The sequence below is a fragment of the Helianthus annuus genome, chromosome 15 (assembly GCF_002127325.2).
Source record: "Helianthus annuus cultivar XRQ/B chromosome 15, HanXRQr2.0-SUNRISE, whole genome shotgun sequence".
In the NCBI taxonomy this organism is placed as follows: domain Eukaryota; kingdom Viridiplantae; phylum Streptophyta; class Magnoliopsida; order Asterales; family Asteraceae; genus Helianthus; species Helianthus annuus.
The window spans coordinates 172,913,970-172,932,326 of record NC_035447.2 but is presented as its reverse complement, the minus strand read 5'-3'; the positions used below and the strand labels follow the sequence as shown (position 1 = coordinate 172,932,326).

Sequence of the window (18,357 nt, the reverse complement as noted above, 5' to 3'; positions counted from 1 at the left end):
GTTTGGAGTCATATCGAGAGGGAGAGGAGAGTACTGTGAGGTCTGATTTTGATTTGATGATGGTGTGTGTGTGTGTTTGGAATCACACCTTAAAAGTGGTTTTTGTAGAAGTATAAACAACAAACCCTCTTCTCCTTGCAGACTACAGACCTTTAGTACACCTCTTCTCCTGCAGATGTGGTCCGCAGACTGCAGACCTTTTGCATCTGAAAAAACAAACACCACCTTTAGTCTTGTATGTGGACCTGAAAGTTGTAAGAAAATTAATTTCTTGAAAAATCATCGGACAAGAAAACCCATCTTATAAATGCATATTGACGAAGATGTGATTAGGTTGACTCTAGATGTAGATATCCAAATTGAGACTTTTCAATATATATATATAGGGGAAGGTTCATTTGAGAAGAAAATTTAATTGAGAAGAAAAAGAACAAAGGGTAATTTTGTAAAACATTAAATAGTTTTTTCACTTAACTCATTTATTATCATTTTTGACTAATTAATTAGTCATAAAGTCTATTATCCTCCACATTAACCTTTTTTGCCTATACACATCAAAAGTTATCCTACATATTTCGAAATTCACCATACACGTTGAAATTTATCCTACACAACTCGTAATTTGTCCTACACAACTCGTAATTTATCCTACACTTTAAATTATTTTATTTTATGTTTTTGAAAAAAATATATATTTTGAAGATAAGTTACAAAAAATTTAATGTATTAGCTATTAAAGAGGAAGACTACAAATTAATGGCCAATGTAGATTTACCAATGTACTATTGTAGTTACATTAAATGCTTATATTGAATGAAGTAAAATAAAGCATTTTTATTGGTTGAAATTTGTTCTTTTTTCTTCTTACAAAAAATTTCTTCTCATTTGAACTCTCCACTATATATATATATATATATATATAGGGCAAGGATAAATCGAAAACCCGGTTGAGTTGACTAAACCCTGAAAATCCATTAATCACCATTGATCAAACAAGATGAATGATTGTGATCCATTTGCAGTAAAAGTAATCACACTTTTACTAAAATAATAACAATAAGGACAGACAAGGGTATTTTCGGCAATGAGGACAAAATTTGATTATTTTGAAAAAAGTGTAATTATGATGATTTGAAATTGTCAGATTACAAAAAAATGGTTCTTGAGAGATGTCATTTCCCAATGTAAGATACTTTCAAAAAAAGCTAGAAAGTACAAATTTTCTCTCATAGTTGTTTTCAAACTACACCATAATTCATCTTTCCTATTCTCTCTCTCTAGTATCGACACTTTTTGTTTTCATTTTCAAATATATATGTAACACTTAATTCAAAAATTAAAACCTACTGCATTTATTTTATATACATAATAAAAACTTGAACAATATATGTAAATAATTACAAACAATAAAGTCATTTTTATCCAATGTTTGCAAGAATCTTGATCCATATCTTTATAATCACTTACATCACTACACCAACATTATTTCTGTAACACAAAAAATGTAACAGACAATTTTGTTTTGATTGTTACATATTTCTGTAACACAAAAAATGTAACAGACAATTTTGTTTTGATTGTTACATTTTTTATGTAACACAAAAAAAATGTAACATGCATTTTTTCTTCGATTGTTATATTTCTAACACCCGGTTACATAGTGTTACATAAAAAAAGCCTAGATCTTGGAATTTCATAACTAAGATGCAAAGAATTGTTATGAGAATTGTTACATAAAAAATATAACACGTACATAAAAAATATAACTTCATTAACAAGAATCCAATACATAAGAACTTAAATCAAATTGTTTCATATCTGAAAACAAATTTTACACCAAAAAATGAAAAAATGAGTAATAAAAAACAACATATCCAGAAAACAAGAACTAAATGCTTCAGATCTAAAACATCGAACCGTCATATGAACCACACCATGCTTCACGTCACTCTACAAAAATCAACAAATTTATCAAGAGAAAAACTACAATTAATAACAATAAACAAGAAAGTAACTTCGATTTTAATTCAATAAACACTTTATTTTTACAATAATCTAAAAAAGTGTAACAATGCACTTTATTTTATGTAAACGTACATTATTTATGTGACACGGAAAAATGTAACATGCATTGTTTCTTGAACAAATTTTACACAAAAAATTGATAAATCAAGAAATTGAAAACATTCATCTTCTTGAACAAAAATAAAACAACATATCTAGAAAAAAAGTTGCATGTAACAACACACTTTATTTTTACAATAATCTAAAAAAGTGTAACAATATACTTTATTTTATGTAAATGTACATTATTTATGTGACACGGAAAAATGTAACATGCATTTTTTCTTGAACAAAATTTACACAAAATATTGATAAATCAAGAAATTAAAAAAAATTCATCTTCTTGAACAAAAAACAAAAAAACAACATATCCAGAAAAAAGTTGCATGTAACAACACACTTTATTTTTACAATAATCTAAAAAAGTGTAACAATGCACTTTATTTTATGTAAACGTACATTATTTAAGTGACATAGAAAAATGTAACATGTATTTTTTCTTGAACAAATTTTACACAAAAAATTGACAAATCAAGAAATTAAAAACATTCATCTTCTTGAACAGAAAACAAAAAAAAATACAACAGATCCAGTTCAAAAAAGTTGGAGATCTACAAAATACAAAAAAACGAAGAACTACAAAATGCAAAAAAAAAAAATTGCAAATCTGAAAAAAAAAAAACTGAAAACATACTTATGGACCTGGAGGATCTTCTAGATCTGGAACATCATTTTAAACATCGAACATCTTTTGGGTCATCTTCAACATCGAACCGCCATCACATCATCTTCAACATCGATCATTTTAATCTTCAACATCGAACCGCCATCACATCATCTTCAACATCGATCATTTTAATCCGGATCTGGAGGAGGATCTTCTAGATTTGGAATATCATGTTCAAACATCGAACATCTGGATGATAATCTTCTAGATCTGGAGCATCTGGATGATGATCTTTTGAACCGGAACATCTGTAGCATCTTTTTTTATTCGGGGCATCTTTTTGTTCGGAGCATCTGGAGTTTGGGTGGTTGATTATGAAGGATTTTTATAAGAAAAAGATTTTTTTTTTATTTCAGATCTTAGACCTGGAATGAGGTAGAGAAGTGTGAGGGTAGAGAAGTGTTTACATGGAATGAGGTAGAGAAATATGGTGGATCCAGATCTACATGACGGTCCAGATCTAGATCTAGATGGCGTTTACAAGGATATGATGCTCATCAGTTTCTTGATTTCATTTGTGATCTTGTTTTATATCTATTAGAACAAGAAAGAGATAGGGAAAAGTATGGTGGAGAGGATAGATGAATGAGGAGAGATATAGTGAGATCTGGTACAATTCATAAAACAAGGGGCAAGTACAATTCATACTTAATACTCCAGAGGAGAAAAGAAGCTAACACCAAACATTGTGCCGTCTCTCATACACATCTAGTCAACATTAGGGGAAAATGACGAAATTACCCTTGTCTCATTTTTATACATAAGATGATGTGGCTCAATCCTAGCCACATGTGTGAGTTTTCAGGGTTTAGTTAACTGGAGTGGGTTTTATCCTTATAATTAGCCTATATATATCCAAATTGAGGTCTATTATGTTGTGTGTAAAACCAGTAACACATTATAAGGCATTACAAGAAAATTTAATGTATCTTTAGCTCATGTTAGTAGCACGTATTTATTAAATATCTTTAGCTTATGTAAACGGCATGTGTTTGTTAAGCAGGCAAAATGCACGAACATGTGGTGACCAAAGGCCATTTGGTCCGGCAGTAGCCCCATGCTTTCCTTATGGGTGGTTATAGATTGGAGTCTCACCTAGTACAATTTGCTCCTTGTTGAGCTAGGAAGTTTTTCCAGATGTGGGTTTCCTCTTGGGCTAATCACCACGTTCTGTTCTTCAGACAAAAGGGTGACTCATTTGTCAGGTGATCCAAGGGATCTCGGTGTCTCAGGTCCTTGTTGTTAAAAGAAAAAAAGTTGGGCGTACACTTGCTAAGACCACCCGTAGTGGGGCGTGATTTTTAAAAAAATTGCAAAAAAACGCCCGGAAACGCCCCCATTCCCATTACGGCCGGCGTTTTCCGGCGTTATCCTTGAACAAATTTGTTGCTGGCGTTTTATTTAAAACGCTTCAAGGTGTTTGACTGGCCAATCAATTGAGGACATGTGGGTTTAGAGAGAGAGATGGGTTTGTGGCCGGATTATTTGTCGGATTTTTGGCCGGATTTTATGGGATTGCAGGTCGCAGGCATGGGCACGAAGAAGAAGAAGGGTTTTTTTAAAACTTTGATATTGACACTTAGGCCCCTATACTTTTAACCTTTATTATTTTCTGTTTTGACACATTAGGCCCTAAAGTAATTTTTTAGTATTGTATTTTTTTAATTTTCTGTATTTTAATTTTCTGTTTTTTATCTTCTTTATTTTTATTTTATGTTTTTAATTTTTTAGTATTGTATTTTTTTATGTTTTAAATTAAAAAAAAATTGGAAAATGATTGCATGGGCGTTATTGAAATAATGCTCCACTACACCACTTTATGCTATAATGCCCCATGCTGACTGGGATGACACGTGTCGCAAAACGCCTCATGGTAGGGGCATTATATTGATTTACCACTACACATGGTCTAATGCCAAACAATGTTTATGTGAAATAAGCTACACATTAGTTCAACTATTTACATGTTTGAAAAAAGTTATGTTATTGCAACTTATATTTAAAATTAGTTACAAAACACGTTATATGCCATGTAGACTACAATTACAAATAAGATGCCATGTGAGTGTTTTTGAAACATACGTAAACATTTTGTAACCTGGTTGCTAAAATTGGTACTAAAATCTAATAATTGGTTTGTATAAACGCATTATTTAAAGTTGTTTGCTTTACATTTTGCCGTTCAAAAAAAAAAATAATAATAATAATAAAGTTGTTTGTTAAAATCTGGAAAAAAATGTAAAGTTTTGTAATTCATCACGCGGCTTAATATTGGATGCGTTGCCTTTTTTAGTGATATTGATTCCAATTGGTAACGAGATATTAATTACACAATGGAGTTGTGTGGGTATTGTGTTTCCTATAAACAGTCATATTTTGCATGTATTCTGGTAAACCCACACTTTTTAGTTTTGATATAATGTGAAGGGATCAATGAGAAGATTGAATATTGAAGTAATTAAATGTGGTTATAATGCTTTAACTTTAGTATTTTTTTTTTTAACGGAAAATTTGGATCACTGACGGATCACTGGAGTATCATTGTGCCACCAGCGTAAACCACCCGATCATATCCATCTCCACTAAGCATAAATGTCTATACACCAATTCAGGAGGAAACCCAATAAATATGGGAAAAACCCTTTTGTGGGAATCAAACCCAGGACCTACTAGTCTCAAAGTCTTATCCCATCCCCAGAATGCCACTAGGCTATAAAGCTATGGACTTCAACTTTACTATTAACACAAGCACTAGAAGTTGTGTGTATTTTCCTGTTCATATGTACTCCAACTACACTACTAGCTAATTGGACCAATGGCCCAGGAAGTTAATGTCACACCTCTTCTCACGGACCTCACCTATATTGACCAAGACATTTCAAACATCCGATTGAGGTTGCGTGCTTAATGCTTCCAACTCGAGTTTATATAAAGCTTGCTATGGGAACTGATATATCATATAAAAATATCAACACACTTTGAAACAACATTATGAGAAATAATATTTTCCATAAGCTTATGCTTCTTATTTTGTTGCTATGGTTAAAGGCGACAGCCATCATTCTGGTGGCAGCAACAAAAGGAGCAGCTCCTCAGTGCATCGACAAGGAGAGGAATGCTCTTCTAGATTTCAAATCATACATTGATCAAGACCCGTACGACCTTCTGTCTACATGGGCAGTTGATGAAGAAACAACCAAGGATTGTTGTAAATGGGGTGGAGTCACTTGCAACAGCCGAACAGGGCACGTCACTAGCCTTGACTTGAGCTCTGGAGATCTTGAAGGTAAAATTAGCCCTTCATTGTTTAACTTAAGCTACTTGAGTCATTTAGACCTTCAGGGGAATTCATTTAATGGAACCACTCCCATGTTAAATGGCTCTATGACGAAATTAAGGTATCTTGACCTCTCCATAAATTCATTTAGTGGAGTCATTCCCATGTTCATTGGTTCCATGTCTAGGTTAAGATATCTTGACCTGTCCACAAATTTCTTTAATGGATCCATTCCTGTGTTCATTGGTTCCATGACTCGGTTAAGGTATCTTGACCTTTCATACAATTCTTTTTCTGGATCCATTCCTCCAGATCTTGGAAGCCTCAAGAACTTGCACTTTTTATCACTTAATTCCCTTAGCAATTGTACAATTGAAAACATAGACTGGTTGTTTCATCATTCTCATTTGCACCACCTTGAATTGGATGGTATTTCCCTAGCCAAGGCAAACCACTGGGTAAATGTGATTCTAAGTCTTCAAAGACTATCATATTTAAGTTTAGGGGGATGTGACCTATGGCAGGTCATGCATCCGTATTCTCCGTCTGTCAGCTATACTTCTTCATCTATCATTAGCCTATATCTTGGAAACAACAGTCTCAATTCATCCACATATCATTGGTTGTTCCCACTGACTAGCAATAGGCTTGTAGATCTTGATCTATCTGGCAACAAGTTGGGTGTGATTCCCAAATATTTTGGAAATTTTTGTAATTTGACAATTTTATCATTTGATAACAACTCAATGTCGGTAAATCTCCCTGATTTCCTTAATAACTTGTCTGGATGCACATCGGTTACATTACAAGAGTTGGATGCTTCGAGTGGCAAATTCACGGGGTCGTTGTCAGATAATATCCAAAAGTTTTCATCCCTAGAATATTTGTCCATTTCTCATAACCAGTTAAATGGCAGTATAAGTGAAAAGGTGTGGCAACTACCCAAGCTTGAAACTCTTGATGTTTCTTCCAATTCTCTTAGTGGTGCCATCTCTAAAAGCATTGGAACATCAAATATTGTAAATGTAAACCTTTCAAACAACTCACTCAAAGGAGTTCCTTCTGAAGCTTACATGTCAAACCTTTCTAGTGTAGAACAAATTGACTTGAGCTCTTGCATGTTAGGGCCTAGTTTCCCTAAATGGATTCAAAAACTGAAAAGTCTTAATTATCTTGATATTGCCAATACCAACATTTCTGACACAATTCCTGTGGAATTTTGGACCTTGTGGCCTTCTCAATTGACACATTTGAATCTCTCTTCCAACAACATTACTGGGGAAGTAACAAATCTATCATCAAATTTCAACCCTAATGTTATGTCAAGAATAGATTTAAGTTCCAACAACTTTTATGGTTCTATACCATATGTCCCGTCCACTTTAGAATGGTTAGACCTTTCCAGAAACAAATTGAGTGGAGGAATTTTCTTTTTGTGTGAGGTTGTTGATGGACATCTATCATTTCTTGATCTCTCGGACAATTCACTGGCCGGACAAATTCCAGATTGTTTGTGGAATTTCAAAGCACTAAAAGTTCTTAATCTGGGACAAAATAAGTTGTCTGGAAGGCTTCCTGCTTCTATTGGGTATTTGACCAATCTTGAGGTTTTGTATTTATACAACAACAACTTCTTTGGAGAACTGCCCCCGTCTTTAAATAATTGCACTAAGTTGTTCTTTTTGCAATTACAAGGCAACAAGTTTTCTGGTCACATGCCTGTTTGGATTGGGGAAAACTTATCGGAGTTGTATGCTCTTAACCTAGCATCAAATAACTTCTTTGGAACCATCCCTCTACAATTATGTCAATTAGCACATCTTCGAATTTTGGACTTGTCAAAAAACAATCTTTATGGAACCATCCCCTTATGTCTTAATAATCTCACGGCAATGGTTCAAGAAGGATTGCCACCTCATGAAAATGTGCAGCGTTTTATCCATGAGCATATGTATGTTGACCATGCTTTCATCAAGTGGAAAGGATATCTACGTGAATTCAACAACAACCTGAGATTGCTAAAGTACATTGATTTGTCATGCAACAATTTAACAGGAAAAATCCCATATGGGCTAACCGATCTCCATGAATTGATTGCACTGAACCTTTCAACAAACACTTTACTTGGAGAGATTCCACCAAAAATTGGCGAAATGAGAAACCTTCAAATTTTGGATTTATCTAGAAATAAGTTTTCAGGAGGAATTCCACCAAGCATGTCTCATATGACTTCATTAGATTACATGGATGTGTCATATAACAATTTGTCGGGTAGAATTCCATCTGGAACTCAACTCCAGACCTTTGAACCTACAAGGTACACCGGAAATACAGGACTTTGTGGACCTCCCCTAACTAAATATTGCCCCGGAGATAAAGAGTTGGAGGTGGCACCCCTTGTTTATGGAAGTGAAGGCGAAGGTGAAGATGATATTCAGATATGGTTTTATATTGGTGGGGGTACTGGCTTTGCAACTGGATTTTGGATTGCATGTGTTGCTCTACTTGTCAATCCGCGTGGGAGGAAAGCTTTTTTTCACTTTCTTGATATCTCAAAGGACTGGGTATGTGTAAAGCTGATGATGCTAATTGCAAAATGATAACGCGCTAAGCATACATAGTAGTTTGTCTACATTTTGATGTTTCTTCATTATATTTCAAGTTTCTTACTTTATATGTTGTCATTTGATTGTTCTTGTTCTTATATATTTGTGTTAAGAGAGAGAAAATATTATAATGTCATGAATCAGTTATAATTCATAAAGTTTTTAAGTCTCATTATCAAGAAATTGCCACCAATACCACGGGTGGCCATTTCCCCTTCTTGTCTGAACTAATCTATTTTTTTTCATTACGATTCTGAATGTCTACTAGCTTTGTTATGAAGAAATAAGCTTTATTTGATAACATCTGTTACAGTTATTTTAATTTGCAAGCATTACAAATATCTCGGGTTGATGGTGGGCACTAATATGAACCGGATCTCAAATTGGAAACCTGTCAATGACAAATTTAATTTCAAGTTGACCGGGTCGAAAGCCAAATCGTGAACTATGGAAGGGAGAGTAGTCATTTTGATTAAATCAGTTATGGGGAATCTCGCCTCGTATTATTTATCTTTGTATAAAGCCCTTGTTGGTGTCATCCGGACCCTGAAGGCATTCAGCCGAAATTTCTGGGGGTTATAATAGCCTACGTCAAAATATCAGGAGGGTTGCATTGGAAAATATTACGTCTTTTTAAAAGATTTAGAGGTTTGGGTGCCGGGAGTATAAAGGAGGTGAATATTGCGTTGTTGTTGAAGTGGTGGTGGCACATTAAATCCACACCCTCTCAGTTGTGGGCTGAAGTAGTCAAGGCTATTCACGATGGAGGCAAGGGGTCAAACTTAATGCCGGTTAAAAAGTCGCCTACAGGGTTTGAAGAGAAATAGAGGGGGGGTCGATAAAGACCTACTCAAAGTTAACATGGGGTACAATAGTATCTTTCGCTTAACGTTGGGAAAGGCGAAAAAATGGCTTTCTGGATGGACCATTGGATTCAAGGGGGAACTCTTAAGAGCAGGTTCCCGTTGTTATTCAAACGTATTAGAATTTTAATAAACTGAACTTTAGGATAATTATTCCGTATTATTTAGAATAGTTTATTACAACTGCCATTCCAACTTTTTTATAAATCGAAGTGTCCGACAATCTTTGTTGGCACCAAGATTGAATTCAATCAATCAATTCATAACGTTCTCACTTTGTCTGCAAATTTCTTTAATTAAGCTTGATACAAGATCAAACTTAGTAATCTTTGTTCTCAAATGTTTTATTCGAATTCATTCAAACGTCGATCCGTTGTGAATTTCTCTTCTAACAAATCTTGCAAAACAAAAGTTCCCCACTGAATCCAAATGGAGTGATCATTTGGGATTGGGCATGGAAAAGGCTCCCACATTCATCAGGCAAACAAGAGGAATTCCAGGAGTAGAAATGATAATATTTTCAAAGGGATGCACACCTATTGCCACAAGATGATATATGATATTAAAGAGGTGTCATACGGGTGGGATACTAATAGATCCAGATGGAAAAACATCCCCTAGATAAACTGGAGCAAAGGTGTTGGAGATGAGCTTTTTATGTAATTTGTGTCATTTGTGGCTGTTGTTGGGCAACCTTTGCTGTTTTGTAATTCTCTTGTATTCTTGCTGTTTTGCGGCTTTCTTAGTTCTTTGCTAAGTTTGGTTTGCGTTTTTCTATTGGAATTCTTTGCTTGTCGTTCAAAAAAAAAAACAGATGATTCTTTTAAATTAAAGCACCTTTAACGATATAATTCACTGCAATCTAGTAGCAAACACACTGAAACTTGGTCCTATAATTAATATAACCTGGCTTACATGCTAGGACTAAAATTATGTTGAAGTTGCTGAGAACTACAGCAGTTGATGCATATGTTGGCTTCAACCCAAATAAAAGCACAAAAAATAAAGATGAAGTGAAGGAATGCTGTAATCTTAGAACAAATAGAATGGACCCAAATAAATTAAATTTATTAAACCCTTGACTTACATAGTTACATGCATGAAACCTACGACCATTTATATAGAATAAACAAAACATCCTATCCTACCCATACTAGAATTAATTTACTTGCATGACACTTAAACTACATTAATCCTAAACCTACCATAATTCAAAGCCTACAAACTAGGAATGCAAAGACTAAAAGATAAACATACTAACTGACTCGATAAGCATTCAAACAACTAATTAAAAACTAAATCCATCTTGCTACTTTTAACCCTCCATCTTTCTTCACTTTTTATTTTAGGATTATAACCTTCAATCTCCCCCTTAATCCTAAAATCCGTCTCGTTCTTCTTCAAAACAATGATAAATTGTTGACGTCTTCCGCTAGATTTGCTTCCTCTTTCTTTTCATCCCACTTGGTGCATTCGTATCCAAAGTGCCCAAATTCACCACAATTGAAACACCGAAACCTGCTTTTATCACCACCTCGACCCGTACCTCTTCCTCGTCCTCTTTCACCTCTACCGTAGCCTCTTCCACGGCCTCTTCCTCGTTCGCTACTTTCACCATACTTTTGTTCGGCCATCAAAAGTTGGCTTTGCTCTTCTTCCTTTTCACCACGGCTCTTTCTTCTTTCTTCATACGACTTTAGCCTTCCTACCACTTCATCAAAGAGCATTGAATCCAAATCGAAACATTACTCAACCGAAGTTACAATTTGAAGATAGGAGTTTGGCATTGCATCAAGTAACCTTCTCACCATTTCTTCTTCTTCAATTTCGTGCCCGAGACCCCTCAACTTTGAAACCAATCCACTCACCTTAGAAGCACCATCATCAACGAGTTCTCCTTCCTTCAACCGCAAACCTTCAAGCTCTCTTCTCAATGTTGCAATTCGAGCCGCCCTAACTCTATCTACACCCAAGTATCGTGTTTTCAAGCCATCCCATACTTTCTTCGGGTCCGTGTAACTCGACATTTGCAACACCATCTCCTCGGGTATAGCTTGAAACAAGAACGCAAGCGCTTGTTTCGACTTTTTCTGATTTGGTTCTTCTCCTAAATTCCTTGTTTCGACGGTCTCCCATATGCCGTAAGCATCCATGATCGCCTTGACTTTTACCGCCCATGTCGGATAGTTCGTAGGGGTAAGAGTCGGGACTTGAAACGACAACGAACCTTCATCCTTTTTTGCTTGTATCATCGCCATCCTTCACTTTCTTTCTTTCTTCTTTGAATCGACTGACCTTTCTTTCTTTATTTGTCGATTTCTTCTTTCTCGGTCTCTTTCTTCCTGAGTCGCACCTGCGTTTTTTTTCTTTCTTTCTTACGGCACCGAACTTTCTTCTTTCTCTTTCTCACGGCACCTCTCTTTCTTCTTTCTCCTTTCTCACGCAGGTTGCACTATCTTTCTTCTTTCTTTGCTGATCTGAATCAGCTTCTTTCTTTCTTCTTTCTTGCGAGAATCTTACATAAACTCGCTTATGTTTCTGTCACTATCCTCCAAGGATCGAGCCCTATGAGCTCTGATACCAATTGTTGGCTTCAACCCAAATAAAAGCACAAAAAATAAAGATGAAGTGAAGGAATGCTGTAATCTTAGAACAAATAGAATGGACCCAAATAAATTAAATTTATTAAACCCTTGACTTACATGCATGAAACCTACGACCATTTATATAGAATAAACAAAACATCCTATCCTACCCATACTAGAATTAATTTACTTGCATGACACTTAAACTACATTAATCCTAAACCTACCATAATTCAAAGCCTACAAACTAGGAATGCAAAGACTAAAAGATAAACATACTAACTGACTCGATAAGCATTCAAACAACTAATTAAAAACTAAATCCATCTTGCTACTTTTAACCCTCCATCTTTCTTCACTTTTTATTTTAGGATTATAACCTTCAGCATATTCATCCTCATTTGCAAAACTTGCAAATTCACATTGCAGCAACAGTTGGTGTTTATATCATGTTTCTGAGTGTCTATCTCAGTACCTTCCAACAAATCTTAATAAGAACAAACATATTTATTACTTTGTAGAATCACAAGCAAAAGAATAAAAGGAGAAAACAAAATATACAATATTGAGTTGAATTTTTCGAGTATTATTTGAATTATATATAGGGATATCTCCTTCTAAAGAGAGATTAAAATCATATAATTATGAAACTAATAAACTAATGTAGATTGTAGATATATGTACAATAAAACAGATAGATATAACTACTCTTAACTTATCTTTAAAATATGATTCAACTAATTTATCCTAGTTGCTGTTGTTTTCTAACCCAACAGGTGATGAGACAATCGAACTACTGATCAAAAAGATCAATACAAATGGAGACAAGTCTGAATAACGTACCAAAAAGCTGAAATAAGTCTCGTTTAATTAAAAATAATTAATCCGTAGACATAATTTCAGTTTTTTACATAATTAAAAAGCGTGCAGGCATACACAGAAAGAAACTCAAACCTAAACAATTCAAGAACTGAGTGAATGAATCCTTAAATCTATGGAGTAAACATACTTAAACTCTATACAATTGAGAACCAGAAAAGACCACTTTAGGATAAGGAAAAAAGAACAATTTATAAGCACAACTTGAGAAGAATTAACTATATTAATGACACAAAAATATATCTTCAAGATGGGGATTGCAGCAAGTCACATTGGGATGTTAAGTTGTAAGTAGTTATATTAAGCTATAATGTGTTGTAATGGATGTTATGAGACAGTCACCATGGGTATTAAGGGTCACGTTTAACTTTTAACGGGGGCGTAATATGCATGTCATATTAGATTTTAACGAGTTAGGTTGGATTTTAACGAGTCATGCATGTTATGTTGTAATAAGTTATCATGATCGCTCTAATGGGGCAAGATTGAGAATAATGGTCTTGATTGATGCGTAGATTGAGAACAAGTTGTGTTAAGTCATGATGCGTTATAAAGGACTATACAGGTCTTAGTAGACATGGACACATCGGGACAAACTTGATGATTTTTAAAGTCCTTTAACGTTAGGCCAAATGTAATTTATTAATTCTTAAATCGTTTAACATCAGCTAAGAATAAAATAAATATATTTTAGATATGATGTTAAATAGTATATATATTTTTTATTATTTACAAAATGTTAAAAGTTATATATTTGATTTTGGGGTAACTTTGTAAAAATGTAATCAAGTTTCCTAATTGTTCCAATTAAGTCACTCAAACTTTTTTTGTCTCTTTAAAATTAAAATCACTAAAGTTTAGTTTAGTGTTCTAATACTATGTAACTATTAGGTTACCAGGTAACCGTAGTGATGTGTCAGGTTTCAATGTTTTTTTTTTTTCAAAAAAGAAATCTTTAATATGATTATCGAAAAATCTGTCATTACATTTCACCAAATACTACTCACCGAGATCTATTTTACTTTATATTAGTTTAACGACTTTTATCATAATGTATTATGAATTCATATTAATTCGTCATATACTATTACTTCATATTAATTTCATCGGATATCAATCTCCCATCATCTTTTAATACGATAAGAAACTCGTCGTCCGGCAAGCCATTGACATCGGACATCAAGCCTTGAGAATTTAATAGGATGACTCTCAACGACTCAATCGATTCCCACCGTACTCCGCCGCTACCATTGATGGTTCTTCCACCATCGTATCCTGGCGACTACTATAAGTTTTGCAACTGGTGTGGTTTCTCCAGCGACGTAGTTTTTGTCATCTTGAGCGGAGATATTGAGGGGTTGCAGCCGTTGATGTCCTCGTGTTTTTCTCAGCGGGATATAGAAGATTGAGGCGGTTGATGACAAACTTATCAGTCGTGGATGCGAATTACCGGGCGGCGTGTGGTTGCTTGCAGGCAGCTTGCAACGAAGACTAAAGACTTGCGGGCGGTGGGCGAGAGGCACAGAGTTGCAGTGGAATTGGCGGAATCCGGTTTTGATCCGTCGGCGTAGAATGCGCTATCTCCATTGCCACCATCGTCACCGCCGCAACCATCGTCAGCTTTGAAATGGGTCCTCGCCGGAATCTGGTGTCACCGGCGGCTTTAAAACATACAGCAGACATATCATAAACATTATATTTTATCATTTTATTTAATTTAATTTCTTTATATGTAGTATTATATATACGCATATATAAAACAAATTAAATAATAATAATACTAAAAAAAGAAATTAGATAAAAACATATACTGTATTCATCCTTAATTCACAAAGAAAAAGAATGGTAACCTGATGACCTGGTAATTACACACTAATAAAACACTAAATTAAAGTTTAGGCATTTTAAAGAGACAAAAAAAAAAAAATTGAATGGCTTAATTAGAACAGTTGACAAACTTGGTTACATTTCTATGGTGTTTCTCTAAATTTAGTTACTATTTATTGTTTTAAGAAATCATATATTTTGATAAATAAAATATATAATCTAATTTCAATGCAGTCATAAAAGCATATGATTAATTAAAAGCATATTAACTTTTATGGAACGATTATAAAATATTACTTTTACATAAATTTTTATCATATATTGGATTGTAACGAGTCGTGTTATATCACAATGAATTGTAACGGACCACATGTCTCAATGGACATAGACATATTAGAACAAACGTGCTCTAATATTTATGTGCTTTGCTAAAACAACTAGACCAAATCTAAGAATTAATTCTTAAATCCTTTACAGCAGACTAGTGAAATCGTTAAACCGGACATGATAGAATAAATAGTTTTATTTTAAATTTAATAAATATATTTTGGACAATGTTATATATATTACAAAGTGTTAAAAATCATATATTTCCCTACCTTAGCTTTGTTATTGGTGGGATACACTGAGTATGATAATGATGATGTTAAAAATCATATACTTAATTTTATTTTAAGTTTTTAAGAAATCATATATTTAACTAAATTCTTATTAACTTGAATAAATTGTCATTTTAGTCCCGAAGCTTTGGCCCAAATTGTCATTTTAGTCCAAAGAGTTTTTTTTTCTCTTTTGAGTCCCTAACTTTTCCATTTTCTTGCCATTTTAATCACATTGTCTAACTCAGTCTATAAATCTGGTTATAACCAGGGGTATTTTTAGCATAACTATTGTGTAAATGATAACCAGGTGTGGTTTACAACATAATTTATAAACCTCATAATAATTTAATGCTAAAAATACCCCTGATTATAACCTGGTTTTTAGACTAAGTTAGGCAATGTGATCAAAATGGCAAGAAAAATGAAAAGTCAGGACCCAGAGATGAAAAAAACTATTTGGACTAAAATAACAATTTAGACAAAAACTTAGGGACTAAAATGGCAACTTACTGTATTAACTTTTATGAAACCATTACAAAAATTAACAAAAGGGTAAACGACCATTTTGGTCCCTGTGGTTTGGCCACTTTTGCCATTTTAGTCTAAATTTCAAACTTTTAAATCTGGTTCCCTATGGTTTCACTTTTATTGCCATTTTAGTCCAAAAGTGAAATCAAACCAGATTCGCCTAATCAAACTCTCAAGTTTCGTCCTTTTGCACAGAGGTAATTTTTTCATTTACGTTATATTTCAACTTATTATCAATTAAAATTAATAAAACTAAACCCTATAAAAGCCATCTCCTTACCCAGATCCATCTTCCAAAATCCAACCCTATAAAAGCCATCTCCTTCAACAGAAGGATACCGGAGCATGGAGACGAGTGGTGGTATGGCGTCAGAGAAGTGACGGTGGAAGCGGTGGGATGTTTTGGAAGATTGATTTTGGTTGTGGGTTCGAAGGGTGCGGGTGATGTCCGGGGTGTGATCTCCGGTGACCGCGGCGGAGGTTTGGTGTCAAATCTGAGATATATGTTCCTGTCAAGTGCTGAAAGTTGAAACGAATGGCGGATTTGGCAGTTTTTGTATCGGATGCGGTTGTTTTGATGTAAAATCATATGTTTCCAGTGTGTTTTCGAGTTTGTTGTGGTAGTTTTCACTCTGTGAGGACTCAAGAAATCAGAAAGCACCCCCGATTGTAGCCCACACCTAGATCTGAACTACCGATTCACTCCTCACAAATTGATTCTCTCCCTTAGTCTGAAGGTCACTCAAAGGTGTCGCTGGGTGTGACGGGTCATTGCATGTGGCTAGGTTGTGACGGGTGGTTGCAGGTGTCGCCGCTGTTCCTTGGGCGTCATCAGAGTTTTGATGACTAGCGATGGTGTTGTGCACTAGTGCCGGTGTTGATGCTCTGTCGGGGAAGAAAAACGGTGTTTACGTGGGGTATTTGCAGGAGGTAGTAGGTGGTTGCTAGAGATTGTTGACGGCGGTGACCGGTTGTTGCGAAGAAGAAGGATTGGGAGGGCGGGGTTGGTTTATAATAGAGATATTTTTAATCAATAATATGTTATAATAACTCATAAAATGACCAATTTGCCCCTGAACAAGAAGACAAAATAGGCAGCTTCCAACAGTCAAATAAGGGGGTTTTTAATTTTGGATTAAAATGGCAATAAAAGTAAAACCACAGGGACGAAAATGGTAAACTGCCATTTTGGTCCCTGTGGTTTGGGCACTTTTGTCATTTTAGTTCAAATCTCAAACTTTTTAAATCTGGGTCCTTGTAGTTTCACTTTTATTGTCATTTTAGTCCAAAATTCAAAACCCCCCCTTTTTTAACTGTTGAAAACTGCTTGTTTTGTCTTTTTGTGCAGGGGCATTTTTGCTGTATCAGGTTTTATTATAACATATCAATAATTAATAAACTAAATTAAATATATTTAATTCCTTTTATACCCTAATATTAAAATACATTTACAGATCTCATCTTTATTGTCATCCCCCCCCCCCAAATCATCTTCCCCCAAAGAGAGCCATCAGTTCTTAATTAATTAATTATTATTATTATTACTATATATTATTATTAGAGTAAACTTCCGTTTTGCTCCCTGTGGTTTGGTCACTTTAACGGTTTTGCCCCAAACCTTTAAAAATAGCCATTTTACTCCCTGATGTTTTGGTTTTGTTGCCAGTTTGCTCCCTGCGAGGAGCAAAATGGAAAAACAAACAATTTGGAAGGAGTTAGAGGCAGAGAGCAAACTGGCAAAAAAACTGAAACATCAGGGAGTAAAATGGCTATTTTTAAAGGTTTGGAGCAAAAACGTTAAAGTAACCAAACACAGGGAGCAAAACGGAAGTTTACTCTTATTATTATTATATATTATATATTTATTTATATTTATTTATTTATATTTATATATTTATATATTTATATTTATATATTTATATATTTATATATTTATTTATATTTATAATACAAACCAAATGAACAGTAAGTTTATTACATTATAATAATATATTCATATAATAATTATTATTATTATTATTAGAGTAAAGTTCTTTTTGAGTCTCTATGGTTTGTGCATTTTAACCATTTGAATCCAAAACCCAAACTTGTCTTAATTTGGTTGATTTTCTTTCAATTATTTTTTACTATTTTTTTCATTTTCTTTTTATTCCTGTTAGTGGTTCCGCATGCAACGCGCTCATAGTGATTTCAAAACACATGTAAACACAAAATAAATAAAAAAGAAGTTCGCCGCAATGCGCTAGGGTGATAAACCTAGTTAAAATGAAACATAAAAGTATTAGGTCATGTGATGTATATTTTAATTTGCTATATTGTATATATGTGAAAACAAGTGATACTATAACACGAAATACATACATGATTAAAACACAAGAACATAACACGAAATACATATT

General features: G+C 34.2%; 1 protein-coding gene across 1 annotated transcript; it reads left to right on the top strand.

The window, feature by feature from the left end:
- The first annotated feature begins 5,782 nt into the window (after positions 1-5,782).
- LOC118487573 (receptor-like protein EIX2) lies at positions 5,783-8,668 on the top strand. The gene has a single exon (XM_035984526.1). The coding sequence runs from the start codon at positions 5,783-5,785 to the stop codon at positions 8,666-8,668; it is 2,886 nt and encodes a 961-aa protein (XP_035840419.1).
- Positions 8,669-18,357: the final 9,689 nt, after the last annotated feature.